The sequence below is a fragment of the Ochotona princeps genome, chromosome 2 (genome assembly GCF_030435755.1).
Source record: "Ochotona princeps isolate mOchPri1 chromosome 2, mOchPri1.hap1, whole genome shotgun sequence".
NCBI lineage: Eukaryota > Metazoa > Chordata > Mammalia > Lagomorpha > Ochotonidae > Ochotona > Ochotona princeps.
Window position 1 is genome coordinate 114725826 of NC_080833.1, and position 23012 is coordinate 114748837.

The following is a 23012-nucleotide window of genomic DNA, read 5'->3' on the forward strand; positions in this document are numbered from 1 at the left end:
AACTCCACCCAGCCATTAATGGTTCAAGAGCTTCGCTTCAGATGCCCTCCCTTCTGCCCTGGGGCCCGCAAAAGAAGAGACAACCATGGCTCTGAACAATTTTATCTTAAAAAAAAAAAAAAAAAGAAAAAAAGAAAAAAAGAAAAAAAAAAAAAAAGGAAGAAAACCAACCCCCAAAGGGGAAGGCCCCAAGTGGGCCCCTGCCTGCTCTTCTCCCTGACTCCAGACTTCTGCATAGGCCTTCACTGCCCGCTGGCTGTTTTCCGTGGGACAGCAGCCACTGCTCAGCATCCTTCTTCCCCTCCTTACTTTTCAGCCTGTTCCCCAGAGCTGCCAGCCAGCCAGGTGTGGCTGAACCTCCACCCCAGGGAAAGACCCAACGGAAGTGCCGGAGTCCTGTGGCAAGCCAGAGCACACCCGTCAGCAGATCCCCTTCTGGGCACTCTAGGCAAGCACAGGGCAAGGCCCGCGATTCAGTGTGTCCAGGATCCAGCATGGGGACAGCACATGCATTGTGCAAGAGGAGCATGAGGACCCAGGGGCTGCATGGTAGGGGTAGGCGAGGCTGTCAGGGCACGTCCACACTGTGTGTTTCACACCACTGCAGTCTGCCATATCACAGGGCCTCAGTTCAAAGACACGCCTTCCGAACTCCCCCCACCCCCAGTTCCATGCCAGAAATGGGCAGTGAAGGAAAGGGGCATGGGATTAGCCTGGTACTCCTGGGCTAGCTGTAGTTCCTGGGCCCAAAGCCCCTGACTCCCCAGTTAGTTGCTGTCATTCTTGATGACGACCTCTAGTCCGTGGTGCCGCAGTTGAGCTCGTAGCAGCAGATTCTTGTTTTTTAGGTCTTCCACCTGCCAAGGAAAGAGGTCGTAAGGGGACTGGATAGGAAAGTTTCACACTGCCAGGCCCCTGAACTTGGTCAGAGGTATCCTGATGGCATGGAGACCAGGTGAGGGATGACGACACAAGGGGTCTGACACTGGCTCAGTGGCTGGGGGGGGGGGGGCTCCGCTAGGGGTGGGCGCCTGACCTGCTGTCGAAGCACATCATTGTCCAGCTGCAGCTGGTCAAGCCCCTGCAGTTCTTCAGATAACCGGTGGTTACTCTGCCGCAGCTCCTGGATGTAGTCACAGGCTTTGGAGAGAATCCCACCTTTACTCTGCAAGACAAAGCCAACAGAGTGAGGATGGGCCTGTGGGCCACCGGCCTGTCCAAAAGCATGTTCCCACTTGAGGCCTCGCTGTCCCCTCAAGCAGGGTATGTAACATCTCCCAGGGATACAGGAAGCTCAGAAGGAGGTGAGAACAGACTGCCCTCACTACCATGTCTGTAAGCAATGCCAGGAGACAGAATTCAGGCATCCTGCCCACTCCCAGGGTCCTTCCGTGACCTGGCCAGACTTGGTGCTCTCCATAGAACAGTCTGGGATGATCTTGGACAGCTGCACAATCCAGTTGTTGATCTTGTCTCGGCGGCGGCGCTCCACTGTGGGGCAAAGGGGAGAGCAAAGTGACTCTAGGAGAGCGCACTACAGCCCAGGGCAGAACTACCTGAACGTCGTCCCTGCCAGATGTCACCAATGGCCCCAACTTTCCCAGGCGGCTCCCAGCTTCACATTCCACTAGAACCCACCTTCGTTGTGCTGAGCCCTGCGTTTCTCATCCCGAGTCGTCCGGGGGGCCTCCGACTTCCTGATAACCCCAAGCAGTCAAAGAATGGAAAATGAGATTATGGGCCAGTGTTGTGGTACTGCACATTAAGCTGCTGCTTGCAGCACTCTAATCCCATATTAGAGTGCCAGTTTAAGTCCAGGCTACTCCAATGCCAACCTAGCTTCAGGACAATTCCTGAAAAAACAGCCAAAGATGGCCCAAGTACTTGGGCCCCCGCCACCCATATGGGAGACCAGGATGGAGTTTCTGGCTCCCAGCTTCTGTTGGGCCCAAATGGCTGCTGTGGCCATTTGGGAAGTAAGCCAGCAAATGGAAGCAATGGATTCCTCTCTCTCTCTCTGCTGCTCTGCTTTTCAAATAAAGAAATCTTAAAACACACATACACACACTTAATAAAAAAAAAAAAAGATTCGACATTTACTGTAGAAAATTACTGTGGCACAGTGGCAGACGGTTAAGCTGCCTCTTAGGACACCCACAACCCTTCTCAGAGTGCTAGTTCAAATCCCAGCTACTCTGTTTCTAATCCAGCTTCCTGCTAAGAATGTTCTTGGCACTGAAAGGCAACAAATAATGGCCCAGTACTTGGTTTCCTGCCACCCATGTGAAGACTATAATGGATACCCTCTGCAGGCATTTGCGGAGTGAATCAGCAGATGGAAGATGTATCTCCCTCTTTGTCCCTTTCTCTATCACCCCTTCAAATAAATCAATCTCTTAAAAACACCACTACTCAGGATAACGGAGAAGCAACACGGTCACTCACGGGGAGTAAGGATGGGTCCTAGGCGCGATGGAGCGTTGGCTTCCTCCCTGCAACACTTCTTGTGGCGACATCATCACAAAGAACTGACCTGTGAAGATGCAGGAGAGCTTGTGTCAGGGCAAGAACATCACCAAGCCCTGGGGCCAAGACCCTGGGATCCTCCTCTGAAGAGAACAGGCTTCCTCCTACTAGCAGGAGAGCAGGGGAGGCCGCCTCACTGCCTGCCCAGGTCTAGAGAAGGCCCACTGCCCACCAGTCATGTCCCATGGCCTATCCTAGCCCCTCCAGCCAGCATCCTCACGCGATATCTCACCAGTGCCAGGAGGGGTTGCCTGCCCCAGTAGTGCCTCTGAGCCCTGGGTAGTAACAACAGCAGCTGTACTCCCCGATGTGGTACCTCCTGCCCCATCTCCCACTGCAGTGCTGGGGAAGTAAGTATAGTGCGTCTCAGCAGCTGTCCCCTCTGTGTCAACTGCATCATCACTGGTGAAAGCACCCTGGATCACGGCCTAGAGAGGAGAGCAAGAGAGCAGAGTCCAGTGACCTTCGGCTACTTCTGCCCACTGTCCAATCCGTAGCTTCTATCCCTTGGGATAGACGGCAGAGAGAAACATCTCTAGAGGAAGAGCCCTGGGTCAAGGCAGCCCTAGAACCTCACTGCTCCCAGCTCTACTCCCTATCCTGTGAGTTCCCTTCTGTCTTTCACTACTTAGGAATCTAGTCGCCTGCCAAGCCCAAGTACCTGGGTCATGGATTGAGTGGCAGGGTAGCCACTGATGGCGCCGGTACCCTCAGTCTGGCCATCCAGTTGCCCTTCAGACACCTGGATCACCCTGTACATCACCTAAAAGCAGAGGGGAAAGGGTGGAAGAAGAGAGAAGAGTAAATGCCAGAACACCTCACAAAACTTCCCGCTAGAGAAGGCCCCAAAGCAAGACCCACTCAGAGACAGTCACAGCCCTTCTCCCTTCCCTCCCGTCACGGAGGGTTCGGCATACCCCTGGCCCACCCCAATCTCTACTCCAAATCTCACAGCAGCACCCGACCCCTTCCCCAACAGACCACATGTTCACCCTCCAAGCCATATCTCCCCAACCCACATCCATCACCTCCCTCAATCCCAACCCCAAGTAACGCCTGCAGCCACCTGGTTCCCTCCCTTACCTGGCCCCCATTCTCAGTTCGGAAGACGTACTTGACGTTGGGGTCAGGGAAGGTGGCAGCTGACTGGATGCTGGCGATAGCCACACTGGTTGGGTCCTCCCCAGTAGCTACTGCACCTTAAGCAACAAAGCAAAGGTCTGTGAGCTAACTGCCTTTCTCTCTGTCCCAACTGTGCGCCATTTGGAGGGAGGAAGTCCAGTGGGAGAGAAGGACACCTCGATGGTTCTTGGTCTTAGTTCTAACACTCACCTTCCTGAATCTGTACCGTCCCCTCTTCCGTTTCAGCTGTTTTCTGCTGCCTGTTTGTGGGAAAAGGGCAAAACAAAGGATTAGGGAAAAAGGAATGAGAAGTTCACTGGCCCAGTAGCACACAACCCTCAAATCCACTGGCATTCCCAATAGATGTTGGGTCCGGTTAGAACAACTAGTGGGCTTGGTACAGTAGCCTAGCGGCAAAAGCCCTAGCCTTGCACATGCCAGGATCCCATATGGATGCCAGTTCTTATTCTGGTTGCTCCACTTCCCTTCCAGCTCCCTGCTTGTGGCCTGGTAAAGCAGCCAAGACGGCCCAAAACCTTGGGACCCTACACCAGTGTGGGAGACCAGCAAGAGGCTCCAGGCTCAGCTCCAGCCGTTTCGGCCACTTGGGGAGTGAACCAGTGGATGGAAGATCTTCCTGTCTCTCCTCTTCTCTGTAAATCTGACTTTGCAATAAAAATAAATCTTTAAAAAAAAATAGTATTTACTATGCACCTAGGCATTAAGTTAAGCACTTAACATGTATTATCTTATTAGTAGTAAAAACAGCACTATAAGGCAGGCAGTACCACCCGCATCATGCAGATGGGAAACCAGATGACAGAGCTGGCCCCAGATCTAGGTCAGCCCAACTACACAGCCGGTACTCTTGAGTGTCTGCAGATCTCCCAGGTCAACCCCCTCCCACCCCAGACCCCAGGTCTTCTTCACTCACCCCTTCATCTCTCTGTGAGGGGGCACATCCGAGGAACCGGTCCTTTTGGGGAGTCTTCGTATGTGCTGATTCGCAGGCCTGAATACTAAGTCCTGGTAGAAATCACGGGGTTTGCAGTGAGTGTAGGATGGAACAGCCTCCCTAGATTTGGAACCAAGGCTCCTTGGAAACACAGCCAGGAAGATAACCCAGCCACCTACAAGGTAGCTTCCCCCATTCCAATTCTGAGGGCCAGTCTGTTTGAAAAGGCAACCCTACAAATAGTGTTCCTCACACCTTCATTATCACTCCGAGTCTTGCTGGAGAAGGGGTCATTACCCTGGAAGACTGAGCCACAACACATTTCTGAAAGGATTATTGTTAAAGCTCTGACACTCTCCCTGGACAGCATACTTCAAGGAGCTCACGAGGGGTCAGGCTTAGACCACCATTACCAAAACACAGGCTCATGGACACTCATTCCACCTTCTCAGCCACACAGTACAGAAATTTCTGTTCTCCAGGCTAGGAAGGGGGGAGCACATGAAACCGCGACCCCTGAAACACAGATGCTAATCACAAAGGTTTGGCCCTTGGGCTCCATTCTACTGAAAGGGCTCTTGTTTGGGGGAGTGGGGGGTTTGCCCAGACTTATATCATCTGTTAGAAAACCTACAGTCCAAGTGCATTTGCTTCAAGCCCTCTTTATTGTTATTCATTAAGCCTTCCTGTAGAACACCGTTGCTAAACCGTTGCCATGACAACTCCAAATCAACGGAGCCTTAGCAGGGGGTGGGGGGGTGAGGGGGGAACCCAGGCTCTGGCTTTCCAAGGAGAGGAGACAATGGGGGAGGAATCCAGCTAGGAGGTGCCTGCCTTAGGACCCTGACACCCAGCCAGAAGACAGAAAAAAAACAAAGGGCTGAGCAGGCAGCTGCAGAAAGAAAAACAGCCACACAGTACAAAAGGAGCAAACGAAAAGGCAAGATATCTGGAAACCCTCCCTCCATGGAAAAAACCTTCAGCTGAGAAGCCTCGGAAAGCCCGTGTCCAAGGAAGATGGTAACAAGAACAATAACAAGGAACTGAAAGTGAAACTGTGTGGAGGAAGTAATGTTACAATGAGATCCCAGCCCCTCAGAGGAAGCCAGTGTTGCGTTTTGGGACCACCTACGGCTCCATCCTGCAACCTGAGCACTAAGTGCCCCCCGAGGCTCGCCGCGTCGACTGCAGGAGAAAGCAATGAAAGAGAAGGCAGAGAGCAGAAGACACCTCTATCGCCCACAGCTGTCAGGCAAGGGCAGCCGCCGAGGCCACCAGCGACGGGGTCGAGCTACTTATTCAAACCTCAGTTTGGGTGTCCGGAAGCATTTCCTGAGCCTCGGGGTTCTGTGACACCGGCACGGGGATAGGATGTTGTGCTGTGCACGCCCAGGAAGGAGGGCCCAGCGAGACCCCTCGCCACGCTGCACACAAAGTGGGCTGGGGAGGGATCAAGCTCGGAAAGAACACAGGCCGCCCGGATCTCGCCCGAGAATCGAGTGTCTTCCCCGAAGGCCCACCAAGCAGCAAGGAGGGCGCTCCCCCGGCCGAGTGCCCGCGAGGCGAGCGCGCGCCCGGGAGCCCGCGCCGTGACCCGGCCAGCCCTCCACCTTGCCCGCGCCGCGGCTGCTTCGAGATGGAAGCAGCAAAGAGGCGCCGGGCACTCGGCGGCCGGCTGGATAGCGCAGGAGGGCCGGGGGCCAGCGTGGCCCACAAAGCGGGGCAGCAAATAAAAGGACCAGAGGCGACCCCCTCCCCCAAAACAAAGGCTTCTTTCCCAAGAGGTCCCCACCCCGAAAAAAAGGACACTGAACCAAAGCGGCGCCGCCTGGCCGACCCAGCCAGCCTCCGGACTGTCGTCTGGCCCTGCACTCACCGGTCCGGGTCGTCTCAGCCGCCGATTTCTGCCCGACCGTGTTCTCCCTCTCCGGCCCCAAGTCGCTCCATAGACAGCTGCTCATGCGCACTCCCAGCCCTAGGCCATGTTGGTGAGGGGCGGAAGTGTCTCTCTCGACCCGCCCATCCCGTTTATAGCCTCTGAGTCGCTCCACTTCCGCTGCCTCCATCTTGACGAGAGCTGGAGGCCTGCGGGGTGTGTGGGAGTGGTCGAGGGGGGCTAGTGATGGAGACTGTCGCTTAAGTCCAGGTCACTTTTCGGCGAAGGCCGGAGAGAGGGTTAGCGTGTGCTATCTCCCTGCCAGGCAGGGCTTTAATTCCAGAAAGAAGAGTGAGGCGGCAGGCGACGATCCAGGGAGGGAGGGTGTCGGACGGCGGCGCCATCTTTAACAAGGGCTGTTTGGGTGGCCATGTTGGAACAGGGATTTAAAAAAATAAATAAATAAGAGTTTCCTACTGGAGATTGAGACATCTCAGAGAGTGTATAGATCTGAGCATACTCCGTTGTGTTAGTGCCAGCTCTCAGCTGAAGACCCCGAGGCTTCTAGTTCTCTTAAAGCTCATTCTTTGTGTGATAGAATGGATTGCCATACTTCTTTAATGGGTTTAGATTAGGATAATGGGAAAATTTCAGAATCTCGGCTGTTTGACACCTGGTTCTCAAATTCACTTCTCCTTATCTCTGAGATCTTGTAAGTATCTTAATTGAACTTGCCTTTCCTCATCTGCAAGATAGACTCTTACACTTTCCTTACAAAATTAAGTGGATTAAATAAAATACCAAGATTCTACACACAGAGACTACTTAGCTCAGTCACTGGTGCATAATAAGCATTATGTAAATCGGAGTTTCTCTTCCCCATTTCCTGACCACCTTGAACCCAGCTCTAGTTTTCAGCCCCAAGTCTCCATGACAACCGAGCAACAGCCCAGAACTAGAGGGGGAGTGTGTTAGCTCGTGGAATATTTGAGACTGGGATACTGATCGATCACCACGGTTTGAGTAAGGAGACTGTATATTGCTTCCATGTAAAAATACAACTTTTATTCTGAGATATGAAACAGTGAGACCCGTGCCCTCTGCCTGCCTGGAGAAGCAATTCCTGAAATAGGAGGACATTTCCATAGGAAAAAGGCCAGAGATCTGCACGAGATCTCTCCCCTGCAGTGTACTGAGAGGCACGCAGTGGGGCTGCTGGAGTGCATGCCCTCGGTTAAACAGTGAGGTGTTCAAGGAGCTCCCTGGTGGGCCTACTCCTCATCTGGGGCTAAGAGGTTCAGAAGGTATCCAAGGATCTGGGGCAGCTCAAGAACTGTGCGGGAAAAGCTCTGGCCAGGCCCTGTCCTCACCTCTATCCTAGGCTTCTTCCATCAAGAGAAAACCTTGAAAATTTTTTGTCTACCCTGTGTTCCCTTTGGCAATGACCTCACCCCCTAGGGCCGTGAAAGATTGGTGCAGTGGGTCTGAGACAAGCTCAGGTAAACCAGCCAGAACGTGCCTCCTGTGATCAAAAAGGGAAAGTAGAGGGCCAGAGTCCACGGAATTTGGCACTACTGTGGCTCCTACTGCGGGAGAGACAGCCAGTCAGGGACCCCCAAGGACTCCAGACAATTTCCATGTCTCTTCTGCCCAATGATCTGGTCCTAATCACAATCTCTCGCCTTTCTCATGGTTAGCCTGTGCTTCAAATGCATAGGACCTCCGCTGAGGAGACAGGAGGAGGTCAGGGGGCTGGGCTTCCTTGAGGGGCAGACTAAACCGACTTCGGGATGCTGAAGCTTCCGTGCCTTCAGGTGGGAATTCCAGGAAGCTAAGGGGTCGAGGAGAATGAGCAGGGGTCATGCTACAGAAGGAGGTTCTGGGGATGAGGCTGTAGTCCCCACCCCCAGTACAGGTCTGGGTGCGCCGAACTCCCTGAGCCTCTGTCCTCTGGCGGTCCCGGGCCAAGGCCACAGCAGCATCAAAGGAAAGACTGGTAGCATTCTTCCAAGAGGAGCGGGAAGGTCGGGAACTCCAAGCCCTTTCCCCAGGAGTCCCATCAAGCCGGCCAGGCCTTGGGCATGGGTTTGCAGGGGCCACGTGGATCTTGCTGCACATTGCACTGGGGATCTTGGCGAACTGTGGTTTGGGAGGCACCACTGGCACAGAGTGGACCTGTTGGACCTGAAGCTGGGTAGAAGCCAGACGCATACCCACACCACCCGCTGAGCCAACGGGACAGGAACACAGAGTGTGACCCTCAGAGCTGAGCTGCCCCGCAGTCTCCAGCTCCTCTGGTTTGGATGGCTGTGGGACAACCTGTTCTGCATCAGAAGATGGGACATTGCCCTCTTTGGCACTGTCAGCCCCTAAGAACTTTTTGCCTGACCCATCCAGGAGGGACCCATCCAGGAGGACCCCCTCTTCTAAATGGCAACCTGTAGTTTTCTGATCTCCCTCAGCCACTCTGCCACCACTCTCTGGCTGCCTGGGGACCTCCCTTCCTCCTCCAGCTACTTCTAAATCTCTGCTGCCTTCACCATGTCCTTGGTCTGCTTTTGTCTCATGGTCTCCATCCCCACCGTGTCTTTTGACCTCATCCTCCGTGCTTCCTTCAATGTCCTGTTTGTGTACGACTTCCGAGTTCTCAGCAACCAGGTGTTCCTGGGCCGCATACTCCAAGTAGCTTCCAGCTTCTGTCTGTGCTTCCTCTCCTCCCTTGGCCTCCGCTTCTCTCTTGGTCTCTTTTTTCTTCTCCTTGTCTTTATACTGTTCTCTCTCTGGTTCCTCCACACTCAGAGTTTCCTCCATATTGTCAGCCTCCTCATGTCCTTTGGACTTTCCTCCCTTGGCCTCTGACTCCTCCCCACTCCCTTCTACTGAGCTGACCATCAGCTCTTGGCTGCTCACAGCCTCCTGTTCTTCCTCATCTGCCTTTCCAACATCCGTCTCGATCTCTGGACTCCCTTCAGCTTCTTCCCTGACAGCCCCCCTGCTTGCAGGCTCGGCCTCTTTGTCCTCCTCTACCTTCCCACATGCCTGTTCTTCCTCAGCTGGTCCTGGAGTCTGTCTTCCACACCCTCGTCCTGCCTCTTCCTGCCTATTCTCTGCACCCTCCCAGGTTGGGGATTTAGGCCCCAGAAGGGGACTTAGGTCATCATAGGCACTCAAGTAAACTTCCTCCCCGTTTTCCTCCTCTGCTTCGAGCCTGGGGCCCACTGAGTCCAGCGAACAGCAGCTGGGAGCCAGGACGTACTGCGCCTCATCCAAAGACAGATCATCCAAGGGTGGCTCTACAGAGAACTCTTCCACCTGTAGACAGGAGCATTGTGATTCAGCACTGGGTGGTCCTGTCCATCTCTGGACTCCATCCCACCCGCAAGCCCAGCACAGCTCCTCCTTACCTGAGGCCCATCTCCCAGGAGCTCCTCCAGGTAGCCCAGCCCAGGGTCATCTTCCCCAGTAGAGAAGGCTGCTGCTGCTCCTCCTTCTGCCTTGGCCACTTCCCCATCCTCCACCCCTCCCCACTCAGGCTCTGAGCTGCTGGAGTCCTCTAGGAAGGAGAAGGAATCCTGCACTTCCTGAGACAGGGAGTCCTCCAGGGCAGGAGCCATGTCCACTGGAACAGAGTCAGCCAGAGGACCTGGTACCGGACTTGCCTCCAACTTCTTCTCTGTTAAGAGAGAAATTCTGCCGTGAGTTCAGAGGTCAAGGCCAGCCCTGACCCTTTCCAAGGTAGGCCTTCCTAGTGCTCCCAGAATGTTTATTCTGGGTGGCTGGTTCTCCCAGGTCAAAATCCCTAGCAGTTAGCGTATTGCATCAAGCACTGCACTCTGCTATACTTTTACAATGTGTTTCTTTCATACAATGTAATTATTTTTATTTACAAAGTAGTTATTTAGTCAAGAGGAAACTAAGACTCAGAAATACTACACAATTTGTCCAAGATCACACAGCCAAAAAGTGAACTTGAAACAATTTGAACTCACATCTATTTAACCTGGTATCCTGTGTCCTATCCTATGCTGCCTCAAGACTTAGCAGTAACACTGTGGCAGTTGGAGTCACAGCATCATCAGGTCCCAATTATGCCAACTTCTGCCTAATGGGGTAATAAATTACTTACTCTAAATTTCAGGTGCCACTGTTGTAACATGAAGATAGCAGTATTCGTGTGTCATAACATTATGAGAAAACTAAGTGGTTGCCTACAAAATTTCTTACTGGAGCCCATGGCATGTTATAAATCCCAGCAAACACTAGCATTTAGTCAACTGTCTTCTATTCCCACGCTTGCGCTTAACAGGCCCTGATGTACAGGGAAATTCAAGTTGATGGGAAGCATGCATTATCTTTTAATTCCATATTCCATAAACTTTCTGATATCCCCTCCTGTGTGTCTGAAGCAGACTGTCATTTTTGGGTACATCAGTGATCTGAAGACTTCTAGAGATCCCTTGGCCATGAATTTTATGTGACCTGACACTATTAGTAAATTCCCCAACCTTGTATCCATGAAGGCAGATGAAGGTAACCCCAAAGCATAAAGACCAAGACTTTTAACTTCCCAAGGGGCCATCTTCCAGCTTCCTAACTTGATTTGAGAGCTCTAGCCCCTTTTCCTAGTTCTGGGAAAATTCCAGGGCTCTCACCTGTGGGGCGGGGGCCAAGGCCATGGCCAGGGCCAGGGCCAGAGGCAAGATTTGGCCGGGGTTGCAAGGCCGGACACTCAAGGCCACGGGTGAGCCTGGCCAAGGAGACGTTGGAGATGATGTTTGGGGGCACGCTGAGAATGGAGGTGATGTGTGGCGGGAGGTTGACATTGTAGGGGTCCGAGATGTGAACACCAGCACAGCGTTCTGCACGGCTGCCGCCTACAGCCCGGGTGGCTGTCCGCCCAGCTCGTGGCGTGCCTGGTTCAGAGCTGGAGTCTCCCAGTGCCTCTGCCTCTGTCTCCTGTTCACCCTCTACCATCTCCATGGAATCATTTTCCAGGCACTCAGGTAGCAGTGAGCTCGGTTGAGAACTGCTGGATTCCCTCAGCCCCTCTGGCTCTGTAGAAGAGAGAAAAAAAAAAAAAAAAAAAAGGCTAAGGAGGCAATAGCCTTAACTCCAAGGGGCCTAGACACCTCAGTAGAGCCCTGCTTTCTGCTTTTCTTTCCCAGAAAGCCCTGCTTTCTCAGATCAGAAAGGCAGACCCAATTTCCCTCAGCCACTTCTACAAACCTGGCACCCAACCGGCAGGTCACCCCACCTATACATCCCTACGGAGTCCATTCAGTGGCTGTCACCATCACACACTCGCACACACCCTGTACTGTCTCTGCATGTACAAACACTGGCTGCATTCACAGATGGGACAATAAACTCACCACTGTACACTTGGCTTCTGCAACTGTGGCTACTGCCTGACCGGCACTCATTAACAATGTTTTGAAATGATTGAACATGGCTGACCACGCTGTTGCTCATACCACACACATGCCTTCATATACAGGAACACACACCTACACTCACCATCGCTTGTCCCAGCCGCAGCGCTCAGGGAGTCCATGCTCTTGGCGGGTCGCAGGGTTCCCTTATTGGACTTGTCCTCTGTGAGATAGGGGTGTGTAGTAGGGGCCAGGGTATTGCACACCCTCAGCAAGATACCCCCCGTCTCCCTAGACTTACCCCTGTCCTCAGCACTCCGTGGGAGTTTACGCTTGGTCTCGTGGCCAGAGCGCCCGAGATTAAAGATAGATCTCCACTTTCTGACTTTCAGAGACCCCTTTCTCCTGTGGAGAATGGAGAAACAATTGGAGTCTGGGGCTTAGTGGTCAGTGCAGGGCAACAGAGTCCAGGAGGGAGGCCTTACTTGTGCTCTGCAATCTCAATGATCGTGTGGTAGGGCCGCATCTGTGGTGGTCCATCACCGGCCTGCAGGATGCTAGGCAGATGGTAGGGCAGGGACCTGGGCATAAGGTCCTCTGGGCTACCTGATGCTCGGGCACCTGGGAGTGATCTCCAGCCACTGTTCGCCTCGTCACCTGGGAAAAGAAAAGGAATTTGCCAGCTAAGAACAGAGACAAGTAGAGAACTTACCAATTCCCAGGTCAGGGATGTCCTCTAAGGTTCCTGGAGGCAACCCCCCCCCATTTCCAGTTCCTTGAGAGGGTGTCTTTATCGACAAAAAGGGCCAGAAAGTCCCAGGGCATTTCTCTGGTAGGCTGGGGAGCCAAGACAGTGATTTATAAGTCAAGTTATGGGGCTGGCACAATGGCTCAACTTGCTAACCCTCCACCTGCAACAGCCAGCATCCTATATGGGTATTGGTTCATGTTCTGGCTGCTCCACTTCCCATCCAATTCCCTGCCTGTATTCTGGGAAAGCAGTAGGGAATGGCCCAAAGCCTTGGGACCCTGTACCCATGTGGGAGACCCAGAGGAGGCTGCTGGTTCCTGGCCATTGCGACCATTTGGACAGCAAACCAGCATTTCCAATAAAAATACATATTTAAAAATAAAGGTCTGGGAGCCCAGCAGCATGGCCTAGCAGCTAGTCCTCGCCTTGAACGCACCAGGATCCCATATGGGTGACAGGTCTAATCCCGACTGCTCCACTTCCCATCCAGCTCCCTGCTTGTGGGCTGGAAAAGCAGTCAAGGATGGCCCAAGGCCTTGGGACCCTGCACCCATGTGCGAGACCTGGAAGAAGTTCCTGGTTCCTGGCTCCGGATGGGTACAGCACCAGCCGTTGCAATCACTTGGGGAGTGAATCATTGGACAGAAGATCTTCCTCTCTGTCTCTGCTCCTCTCTGTATATCTGACTTTCTAATAAAAATAAATAAATCTTTAAAAATAAATAAAAAAATAAAGGGGCCTGGTGCGGATCCCAGTCAGTTCATATCCAGCTCCCTGCTTGTGGCCTGGGAAAGCAGTAGAGAATAGCCCAAAGCCTTGGGACCCCCCCCCCTTTTTTTAAATAAATCTCTCTCTTAAGATTTATTTATTTTTATTGGAAAGGCGGATATACAGAGAGGAGGAGACACAGAGAGGAAGATATTCCGTCCAATGGTTCACTCCCCAAGCGGTCGCCACGGCTGGTGCTGAACCAATCTGAAGCCAGGAGCCTCTTAGGGTCTCCCATGTGAGTGTAAGGTCCCAAAGCTTTGGGCCATCCTCGACTACTTTCCCAGGCCACAAGCAGGGATATGGATGGAAAGTGGAGCCGCCAGGATTAGAACCGGCGCCCATATGGGATCCTGGTGCATTCAAGGAGAGGACTTAGCTGCTACGCTATCATGCCGGGCCCAAAAATAAATAAATCTTTTTTTTTTTTTTAAGATTTATTTATTTTATTACAAAGTAGGATATACAGAGAGGAGGAGAGACAGAGAGGAAGATCTTCCATCCAATGATTCACTCCCCAAGTAAGCCGCAACGGCGAGTGCGTGCCGATCCAAAGCCGGGAACCTGGAACCTCTTCCGGGTCTCCCACGTGGGTGCAGGGTCCCATTGCATTGGGCCATCCTCGACTGCTTTCCCAGGCCACAAGCAGGGAGCTGGATGGGAAGTGGAGCTGCCGGGATTAGAACCGGTGCCCATATGGGAACCTGGTGCGTTCAAGGCGAGGACTTTAGCCACTAGGCCATGCCGCCGGGCCCCAAAAATAAATAAATCTTAAAAAAGGAAAACAATTGGGGAGGGGTGGGGAGAATCCCACTACCTATGAGACTGTGTCACATAATATAATGTAATTAATGAATAAAAAAAATAAAAAAATAAAAGGAAAACAAGACTAATAAAAAAAATGGAGGTTAAGTTATTCACTAGACTGACATCAGAAGAGACCCTCTCAAGTGCTGATTGCACCATTATCCATGAAGTCCCTCTGTAACTCAGTCTTTGTTCTGCAACACAGGAAATGAACTAGCTGAACTTTGAGGTCCTCTGTCATTCTGGCATGCCTCCCCAGAGTTGTGATACGTGCTGAGCAGAAAGGACACTGACCAGAGAGGGCAGCACCCCCAAAGAGCTGATCCACGTGTGTGAGGATGAACTCCACGACGATGGACTGCACACGCACCTCCATGAAGGCTGCTGTCCCGTTGAAGCCTGAGGCCTCTATGTCCTTGGACCTGTAGAAGGGTGGAGTTATTCTTCCCCCAGACCCATCATTTCTCCGCCAAAGTCTCCTTGAAAACACCTCTACTCCCCGCCATTCCCCCGTGATGGCTCTTAACCCCGTTTCCGCCTCTTAAATCATTAATGCCATGAAGTGCCAATTGCCACTTCCTCTTGGAAGTCTTCTTGGCCACTTTCTTAGTGAATAATCCATATGCCTTTTGCACATGAGGGTGCTTGCTTATAACGAATTACAGGATTTCTCACCGTCTGCCCTATCCCACGGTGAATATATGCAAGCCAGACCTCCAATCAACTGCGACATTCATGTTCAATAAACCATTGGTAGGGATTTACATCCCGGTCTCAGAGCTCAGTGATGCAGCAGAGGAAAACCCGAAGGCCCTGAAAAGGGCCTCCCTGGCACCAGTCCTCTCTGTATCATTCTGAGCCTTCCTTTCTTGTTGAGTTTTGCAAGACCCCCTTGTCCCTCTCCAGTTTTCCCAATGGACTTCCGGGAGACAGGCTCTCCAAGGCTTCCCACATGCTGCCCCCACGTGCACCCACCTCAGCAGGTTGGGGGCCCACACAATGGCCAAGTTACGGGCATGCATGTTGGTCTGGGCACTGAAGGAGGCCATGTGCACCAAGTGCTGCATGAGGAACTTCAGGGTCCTGCAGAAAGGGGTGAGGAGGTGGTAATCACACAGGGAACACCACAGGCAAGTGGCAGGTAGGGAGCTGGGCAGGACAAGTCGAGTCTCTTGGTGGAGTGAGACCAGAGCAGGCTGTTGTCAGGGAGCCAGATGCAGGAAGTAGAGCCCCACACACCTGTAGTTTGGGGCAGGGAGTTCTTGAAGCACTTCTAGGATCTTGACCAGGCGCTGGGGTTCCAGCTGCACTGCCACTGCCTCCTGAGGGAGAGTAAGGTGCACAGAGCAGGAATCAGTAGCCCAGCCTGCCTCTGCTGACTCCTCAGCGCTCCAAACCACTCAGAAACGGTCCATACTGCATCCCTAGTGCCTGCACCCAGAACCTTCCAAGACACCCTGATATAATGGGAAAAGCCTAGAATTTGGATTTCACGGAGAATAACAATTGGATCTTGGTCATGCTACTTAACAGCTTTATTGCATGGGACCAGTCACTGCGACTCCCTGCCTCACAGTTGAAGAACTGTTACAAAGTGTCCAGGAAGGGATTGATGTAAGGCCACAGTGAATTAAATCACCACTTGTAGTGTCAGCATCCCATATTGGGATGCCTATTTAAGTCCCGCCTTCTCTGCTTCTGCTCCAGCTTCCTGCTGAACCAGCTAAGAAGACAGAAGATAACAAGTACTTGGGAGACCAGGTTGGAATCCCTGGCTCCTGGCTTTGGCCTGGTCATCCTTGGAAGTTGCACTTCTTGGGGAACAGAGCAGGGAATGAGATTTCTCTCTCTCTTTCTCTCTCTCTGTCTTTCAAATAAAGTAATTTTTCAAAAAAAATCTGTTTTACAGTGTTCAGAAAAGCCTCCACTCACCCAGTGTATTCTGATTAGACTGAGTAGAGGTGCCACCACCCTTCAGCGCTGTGTTCTCAATGTTGTTGTACTAAATAACAAACACGCAGCTTATTTTTAAAATGTCAGGATGATTTAGGGCTGGTGTGGTAGTATATAGGGCTAATCCTCCACTTGCAGCTCTGGTATCTCATATGGGTGCTGATTCGTGTCCTGGTTGTTCCATTTCCTCTGTTTGCGGTCTGGGAAAGCAGCAGAGGATGACCCAAAGTCTTGGGACCCTGCACCTGTGTGGCAGACCCAGAAGAAGCTCCTGACTACTCTGGCCATTGTGGCCATGTGGGAGAGATAAGAGGTCTCTCTGTCTCTCCTTCTCTCTATTACTCTGCCTTTCTAATAAAAATACAATTTTTTTAAAAAAAAGTTACTCAATTCAGAATCTCCTTGTTGCCATGCTTTTTTTTTTTTTTTCTGACAATTAGAGTTCATGAAAGGGCTTTCTTGAAAAAGTTTAGATTTCTAAAATGTGTTCCCTTTCTCTTAAGCATAGGGAAGCTCTAGTCTAAGGACTTTCCCAGCTGACCCCACCCCATCAGGTCTGACAACTGCACTGAGGGCAGCAGAATGATGCAAAATGAGGGCAAGATAGCAGAAATGAGGAGACTGGGAGAGGAGGGGTCTTTCTTCCCAGAATGTTATATCCCGGCATCCCGGCTGTGGCCGGTCAGAATCGCTAGCGCTCTGCTCGGCAGATAACAGCCTGGGATGTCAAAACCAGAATGGCCACCCCGAACCTTATCTTCCAGCCTCTCAACTCACAGCGAACTTGTCATAGAGTCGGTAGGTGAGCAGAGGATCTGGGAGTTCTCTGAAATAGGCCTTGCACAGGGAGGAGACGCAGTGAATATCCTGGAGGTAAACATCCCGCCGCAAATCTGGCTTCCGCTCTGTCTCAAACTCCTGCCTGGGGAGATGCAAGGTGGTCAGGAGTGGTCAGGATCGGGAACCAGCCGGGAATGGTGGGAGGTAGAGCTGAGAGCTCCAGGCTCTGAGCAGGGTTGTAGATTCACATGTAGGGAAGCCAACAGGAGAATGCCAGGGTGTTTAAATGTGAAATAGTAAGCATAAGGCACTGGGCATGTTGACATTTTGATGTGGATCTGGGGAAAGACATGTGTATAGTAGGTGGCCCTAGACCTAAACAGGGACCTGTCAGGGATGTAGGTGTAGATGTGAATAGCAAGGCAGGGTATACAGGAATCAGCAGAAGCAGAATGGAACCGAATGTGTTCTAGGAATGTGTGAAAATGGTTGGGTATTACCCTCAGAATGAAAAAACGAGTATAAACCATCATGGCTTTGGATTAATTAATAGATTCTTAGACATGACAGTAAAAGCACAAGCAATCAAAGCAAAAATAAGTAACAAAATTTACAAATACATATGTATTCAAGGACACTATCAACAAAGTGCAAGGCAGAGGGGTGAGGTTAGGCACCATGACATAGCACGTTAAGCCTCCGCCTGAGACAACTGCATCCCATGTGGACATTTGTTCAAGTCCTGGCTGCTCTACTTTCAAATCACACTGCTAATCTGGCTGGGAAAGCAACTGACCGGTGCTTCAGCATCTATTCCCATATGAGAGATCTGGGTGAGGCTCCTAGGTCCTGGCTGCAGCCTAACCCAGCCCTGGTCATTGGGGCCTACTAGGGAGTGAACCAGCAGAGTTGGAAGAGCTGTGTGTGTGTGTAAAATTCCACATTTCCTATAAATAAATAAATCCTCTTTAAAAAAAAAAAGATGAATATAAGGAGAAGAAAAGAAAGTGAAGGCAGAGGCTGGTGTTGTGGCACAGTTGGTGAAACAGCTCCTTGTACACCAGGAGTGCCGGTTTGAGTTCCAGCTACACTGATTCTGATCCAGCTCCCTACTAATGAGCCTAGGAATGCAGCAGAAGAAGCATGTGGGCCTCTGTCAGCCATGTGGGAGATCAGGAGGGAGTGCTGAGCTCTGGGTTCAGCTTGGCTCAACCTCAGCGATTGCAGCTATTTGGGGTATGGATGAGCTGATAAGGATCTCTCTCTCTCTCTCTCTCTCTCTCTTTCCCTTTCTCTCTCCCTCTGGCACTCTGCTTTTCATTCAAATAAACAAACAAATCATTTTTTTAAAATGGGTGAAGAATTTGAATAGATGCTTCTTCAAAAAAGATGAGCAAATGACCAATATGGTCACTTTTCTCACATATGAAGAAATGCTCAACATTAGTTATTCAGGAAATGCAACTGTGAATAACAATAAAATATCAGTTTACACACATCAGAATATCTATAATAAAAGAAGATGCAGGGAAACAAGTGTGGGTGAGGATGTAAAGAAACTAGAACCCTGATACACTGCTGATAGGATGTTAAATAATACAGCTGCTTCGGAAAACAGTTTGGCAATTCCTTAGAACGTTTGAGTTACCATATGACCCAGCAATTCTACTCCTAGGTATATACTCAGAAGAATTGAAAAATATATGTCCATACAAAAATGAGTACATCGATGCTTATGGAAGAATTATTCACAACAGTCAAAATGTGGAAACAGTCCAAAAAGCAATCAGCTGATAAATGAATAAACAAAACATGACAAAGCTATAGGAACAAAGTACCAGGACATGTTATAGCATGAACAGAACGTGAAAACATTTAAAGTGAAAATGGTCAGAAACACGAAGTCACGTATTTTAAGATTCCATTTCTATGAAATGTCCTGGATAGGCAAATGCACAATGACAGAAAGTAGCTCAGCATTTGCCAGGGGATGGGGGTGGCAAAGGGAAGTGTGGAGTGACTGTTGGTGGGTAGAGGGTTCCTTTTCAGGGTGGTGAAATGTTCTGGAATTAGATAATGATGATAATTGTGCAACCTTATGAATATACTAAAAAGTCACTGAGTTGTTCATTTCTAAGTGGATAATTTTATGATCTATTAACACTTATTGTATAATAGGTGATTTTTTAAAACCCGGGTGAATGAAAGTGCGATTGGAAATGTGTGTGTGTGTGTGTGTGTGTTGGGGAAGCAGAGCTCACGATCTACACTCTGGAGGACACCTCAGAGTTCCTCCCACGAGAGTTCCAAGCATCCACACTCCCGCCTCTCCCACTTCCCTCCATCTCTCCTCCCTGCTGTCCCCACGGTCCTCTGTCCCCCATTCTCCTGGTCACAGCCCTCTCACTCTGCCAACTCACCGGAGCTTCTGGATGTTGGAGGAGACCCCTGAGAGGCGATAGATGCCATCTACCACTCCATGCTCCTCCACAAACTCCGCACAACTCCTTAGCACCTGGGGCACTGGGGAGGCAGACAGGATAGGGTGAGATAAATCAGGTCAAGGGAGGTCTTGTCTTTGGGGTCAGACACTTGGCTTAGCAGTTCACATGCCCCTGTCCCATTATCAAAGTGCTGGGTCTACGTCCAAGCTCTGCTCCCAAATCTGATTTCTTGCTCATATGCACCCTACAAAGCAGCAGCTGATGCCTCAGACAGTTAGATCTCTGCCACCTGCCACCTGCCACCTGGCTGGGAGACCTGGATTGAGTTCCAAGTTCCCGGCTTTGGCCTGGCTCAGATCTAAGCAATGCAGGTATTTAGGGACTGAACCAGAGATAAGAATGCTGTATCTTGCTCTTTCTTCTCTTTGAATTCTAAATAAATTTAAAAAGGTAAAAATTTATTCTTTTGCTTAAAAAATCTATAAAATGAATGAAACAGTTTTGAAAGTTCATCATTCATTATCTTTAACTGTTTTCTTATGAACTGGTTTTAAGACACTTTGCTCTCCTGCACGCACAGCACAGCCTATGGCTGGGTAAAATAAGAGAGGTATTTAGAGTACAAAATTTAAGGAAGTGCTCACTCTTGGGGCCATGCAAGTGCCAACAGTGCACTCAAGAATGAGACACCTGTGTCACTTGGTGCCCTGAGAGTGGGTGCTTCCCTAAAATTTTCACCCTGCTCCCTCTCGTCCCTCACTCTAGCTCCAGCCCTAAGCTTCTCTGTCCATCCCCTTAGGACCTGCTTCCAGGTACCAGGATTTCCCTGACGTCCATTTCCAGAACTGGATGCAGAAGTGAGACAGGTCCTCCTGGTTTGAGCTTCTACTGTATTCTTGAGTGTCTAATGCTAGACAAACTCATTTGGCCACCACATTATTTCGGTGACTCACATATATCTACTGTCACCTGAGTCCCCAGGTCCTCATCACATAAACATTGACCAAAATAGGTGTTCCGCTTCCTGTCATCTGCTGATTTGGAACTTTCAGAAAAGGCCCTTAAAGAGGGTGTTCAAGAGCCATAAGGAGCAAGTGCCCACACAGGAAATGGGCCAAGGGCATGGGAGGAGAGAGAGGTGTCAGAGATGAGGGTGCTAAGGAGATAGAGATCAGGGAGATGAGGTTGAAGATTATGCACACAGGTCGGGGTGAGGAAGTCAAAGGGATGACAAACCAAGGAAGGGATGTGCAGTCCCCCATGTGGATCCCAAAGCATGAGGACATGAAGAATCAGAACTCTGAGCAAGGTATAAAAGAAACAAAAATTAGAATCCAATGCCTGGAGGACCTGGAAGCAAGAGACTCATTACGGGGCAAATAACTGGGCTAGAGGCTAAGATGGGGCAGGGTTGTGAGGCTGGGACATCCAAGATGACAAGGTAGATACATTGGCAAGGAGCAAGCCGTTCTGGGTTGGGTTTTCACCTGACTGTGACACCATCCTCAGCCCTTCTGTATTTCTTTCTCTCTACTTCTCTGTAACAGGCAGGGATGGGGTTGCTGGAGTAGGATGAGAGAGGACCCCAAAAGCCCTCAGCCTGGAGCTCAGGTGAGATGCTGATGAAGGGCAAGGAGGTGTGTTGCACTATGGGATTCATGAGGTCTACCATATTGGAGAACACATGCCTTACCCATCATAGAGGCAGGCAGAGGCCAGGAGGGCTGCCAGAACAAGGTGCGTGTTTAACCTGTGCTCAAGTCAGGGCAAGTGATGGGTCACAGGATAGGGCAGTGCTGCTGGGGAGGAGGCGGACCCGAGGGTTTGTGGCAAGAGCATCATCCCTAGTTAAAGCTGGCCATGAACCATCCCTCTCAGGAGGAACCTGTCCTAAAAGAGCAAACCCTGCCCCAACAGCTGTTCCATGGCCACTCTGTCCCAGGAATGGCCCAAATGTATAGCCGGCAATGGCTGAGGAGCCCTCTGCCTTGGGGCCCATGCTGTCCCTCCAACTGAAGTCAGTAACGATGGGGAGGAGAAAAGGGGAAGGTGGTGTCCGGGGACGCAGGGGCAGGGCTAAGAGGAGGAAATGAGCTGGGAACCACCATTTACTGCAGGCACCACAGCCCAGAGCAGAGGAGGGGACAAAGAGGAAATGACAGATTGGGGTAGGGTGCGGCAGTGAGGGACGGATCAAGTCCTATAGCTGGGAGGAGCTCCACATGCCAAAAACAAGCCTGGCTGGGCTGCCAGGACACCTGGATTCAGTTTCAGATCAAGTCAAGAGACAGTTTTGACTGACTTCCCAGTGAGCCCAAGGTTGTCCCTACTCCTGCTGGCTTCCCAGGCCATGCCAAGGCAACTCAGGGAAGAAGCCAAGGACGCGCCATAGACAGTCCCCACTTGCCCCTCCCTCACACTCTCTGGCCCCAGCCTCCAGACAGGCCACAAGAGATCTCCTTCATGTGACCAGAGCTCCACGTTTCAGCAGCTACTCTCCTGTGCACTGGGCAAACAAGACTGGCAAGGCAGGAGGAAGGGACCAGGGAGGTTGTCCCACCCTTGCCCACGATGGCCCAGTGAGGCTACGGAGGGGTCTTGGCCCTGGGTGTTCTCCTCCCACTGGGAAGCCCCTTTCCTCCCAGTCTCCCCTGCAGCCCTGCTCCTGCTTCCTCCAACTCAGACCCAAGGACCACCCAGGAGCACTTTGGCCATTTCTCTTCTGTCACCTTGGCCTCCCTCTCCTGCCCCCCAGGGGCCAGCCCCTCACCTCCCTCTTGTGTTCACTTCTCCTTGCATTTCCAATTTCTCCAGCCTCTCTGCTCACCACTCCCTTGGTCACCCACCCCAACCTCAGAGAGTTCCCCAAAGGAGACACCCTGCCATCTTCACTGAGCTCCATTTCCTGTCTTGCCTGCTGGTACGTCTCCGGGGTGGTGACCCCGGGCCATTGCCCCTTCCCCCAGAAGCACCCGGAAGCTGCTACTGTCCCTCAGACCAGGTCAGGCTGTACAAGTTCCGTGTCTCTCCACCCACCCAGCCACCCACCCACCCACAGGAGCTCCCAGGTGGCCTCCTTACCCTCCTGGCCTGAGTGCTGCAGGTGCTCCTGTAAATCACACCCAAACACACGCTCCTTCGAACTGCCTTTCTTCTTTCCTTTCTGCCGAGACTTCATGGCCGGAGCCCCAGGGCTCTGGCCCAGCCACGTCTGTCCCCCCAAGACCTTTGCTTTATCAATCCCCCATGAGAGTTCAGCCGATCCGGGCTTGGCCCAGCCCCAGGGCTCCCAATGAGCGGTGGATAGAGGGTGGCCTGGGCAACAGGCTTTTGCCTCCGTTCCCCCCTCCCCAGCCACACGCCAGTGGCTGGGGAAGAGGAAGCTGATGGGACCCTGGCAAGAAGCTGTCTCGTGGCCCGGTTGGGCACTCGCCCTTCTCGCCCCGCTTTGCTATGGGGGAGCAGGAAGCTGTGCAGCTCCTCAAAACCCGCTTCCTGTTAGAGCATCTTTGCAACCACAGGGCCGGGGTGGGGGAGGTAGCTGACATTCACATCCCCACTCACGACTGGGTCTTTCCTCATTGGTCAAGGGGAGGTGATGTCAGAGCCCTGGGGTGGGGTGATGGTGTCTAGGGCGTGAGCAGGTGGCTGGCACCCT

At 51.6% G+C, this 23012-nt stretch overlaps 2 protein-coding genes across 6 annotated transcripts; both read right to left on the bottom strand.

Annotated features, from left to right (window-relative positions):
• Positions 1 to 86: 86 nt before the first annotated feature.
• USF1 (upstream transcription factor 1) lies at positions 87 to 6702 on the bottom strand. 4 transcript variants are annotated; one of them, XM_058660514.1, is made up of 11 exons: positions 6480 to 6702; positions 4583 to 4723; positions 3859 to 3908; positions 3610 to 3725; positions 3188 to 3289; positions 2759 to 2954; positions 2446 to 2533; positions 1639 to 1697; positions 1397 to 1491; positions 1037 to 1165; positions 87 to 857 (listed from the first exon to the last, which is right to left on the bottom strand). In XM_058660514.1, the coding sequence occupies exons 2-11, from the start codon at positions 4588 to 4590 to the stop codon at positions 768 to 770; spliced, it is 933 nt and encodes a 310-aa protein (XP_058516497.1). In that variant the 5' UTR covers positions 4591 to 4723; positions 6480 to 6702; the 3' UTR covers positions 87 to 767. The 4 variants fall into 4 exon arrangements, with proteins under 4 accessions (XP_058516497.1, XP_004589151.1, XP_058516498.1 ...); XM_004589094.3 differs by having other exon boundaries at positions 4583 to 4674; positions 6480 to 6700; XM_058660515.1 differs by having other exon boundaries at positions 2843 to 2954; positions 4583 to 4674; positions 6480 to 6699.
• Positions 6703 to 7522: 820 nt separating this feature from the next.
• On the bottom strand, positions 7523 to 22857 carry ARHGAP30 (Rho GTPase activating protein 30). Of its 2 annotated transcripts, none has more exons than XM_004589280.4 (12): positions 22436 to 22857; positions 19331 to 19433; positions 16908 to 17052; positions 15417 to 15499; positions 15153 to 15260; positions 14472 to 14599; positions 12337 to 12508; positions 12153 to 12256; positions 11997 to 12074; positions 11132 to 11533; positions 9884 to 10152; positions 7523 to 9791 (listed from the first exon to the last, which is right to left on the bottom strand). In XM_004589280.4, the coding sequence occupies exons 1-12, from the start codon at positions 22530 to 22532 to the stop codon at positions 8148 to 8150; spliced, it is 3333 nt and encodes a 1110-aa protein (XP_004589337.2). In that variant the 5' UTR covers positions 22533 to 22857; the 3' UTR covers positions 7523 to 8147. The 2 variants fall into 2 exon arrangements, with proteins under 2 accessions (XP_004589337.2, XP_036350378.2); XM_036494485.2 differs by having other exon boundaries at positions 16908 to 17048; positions 22436 to 22451.
• Positions 22858 to 23012: the final 155 nt, after the last annotated feature.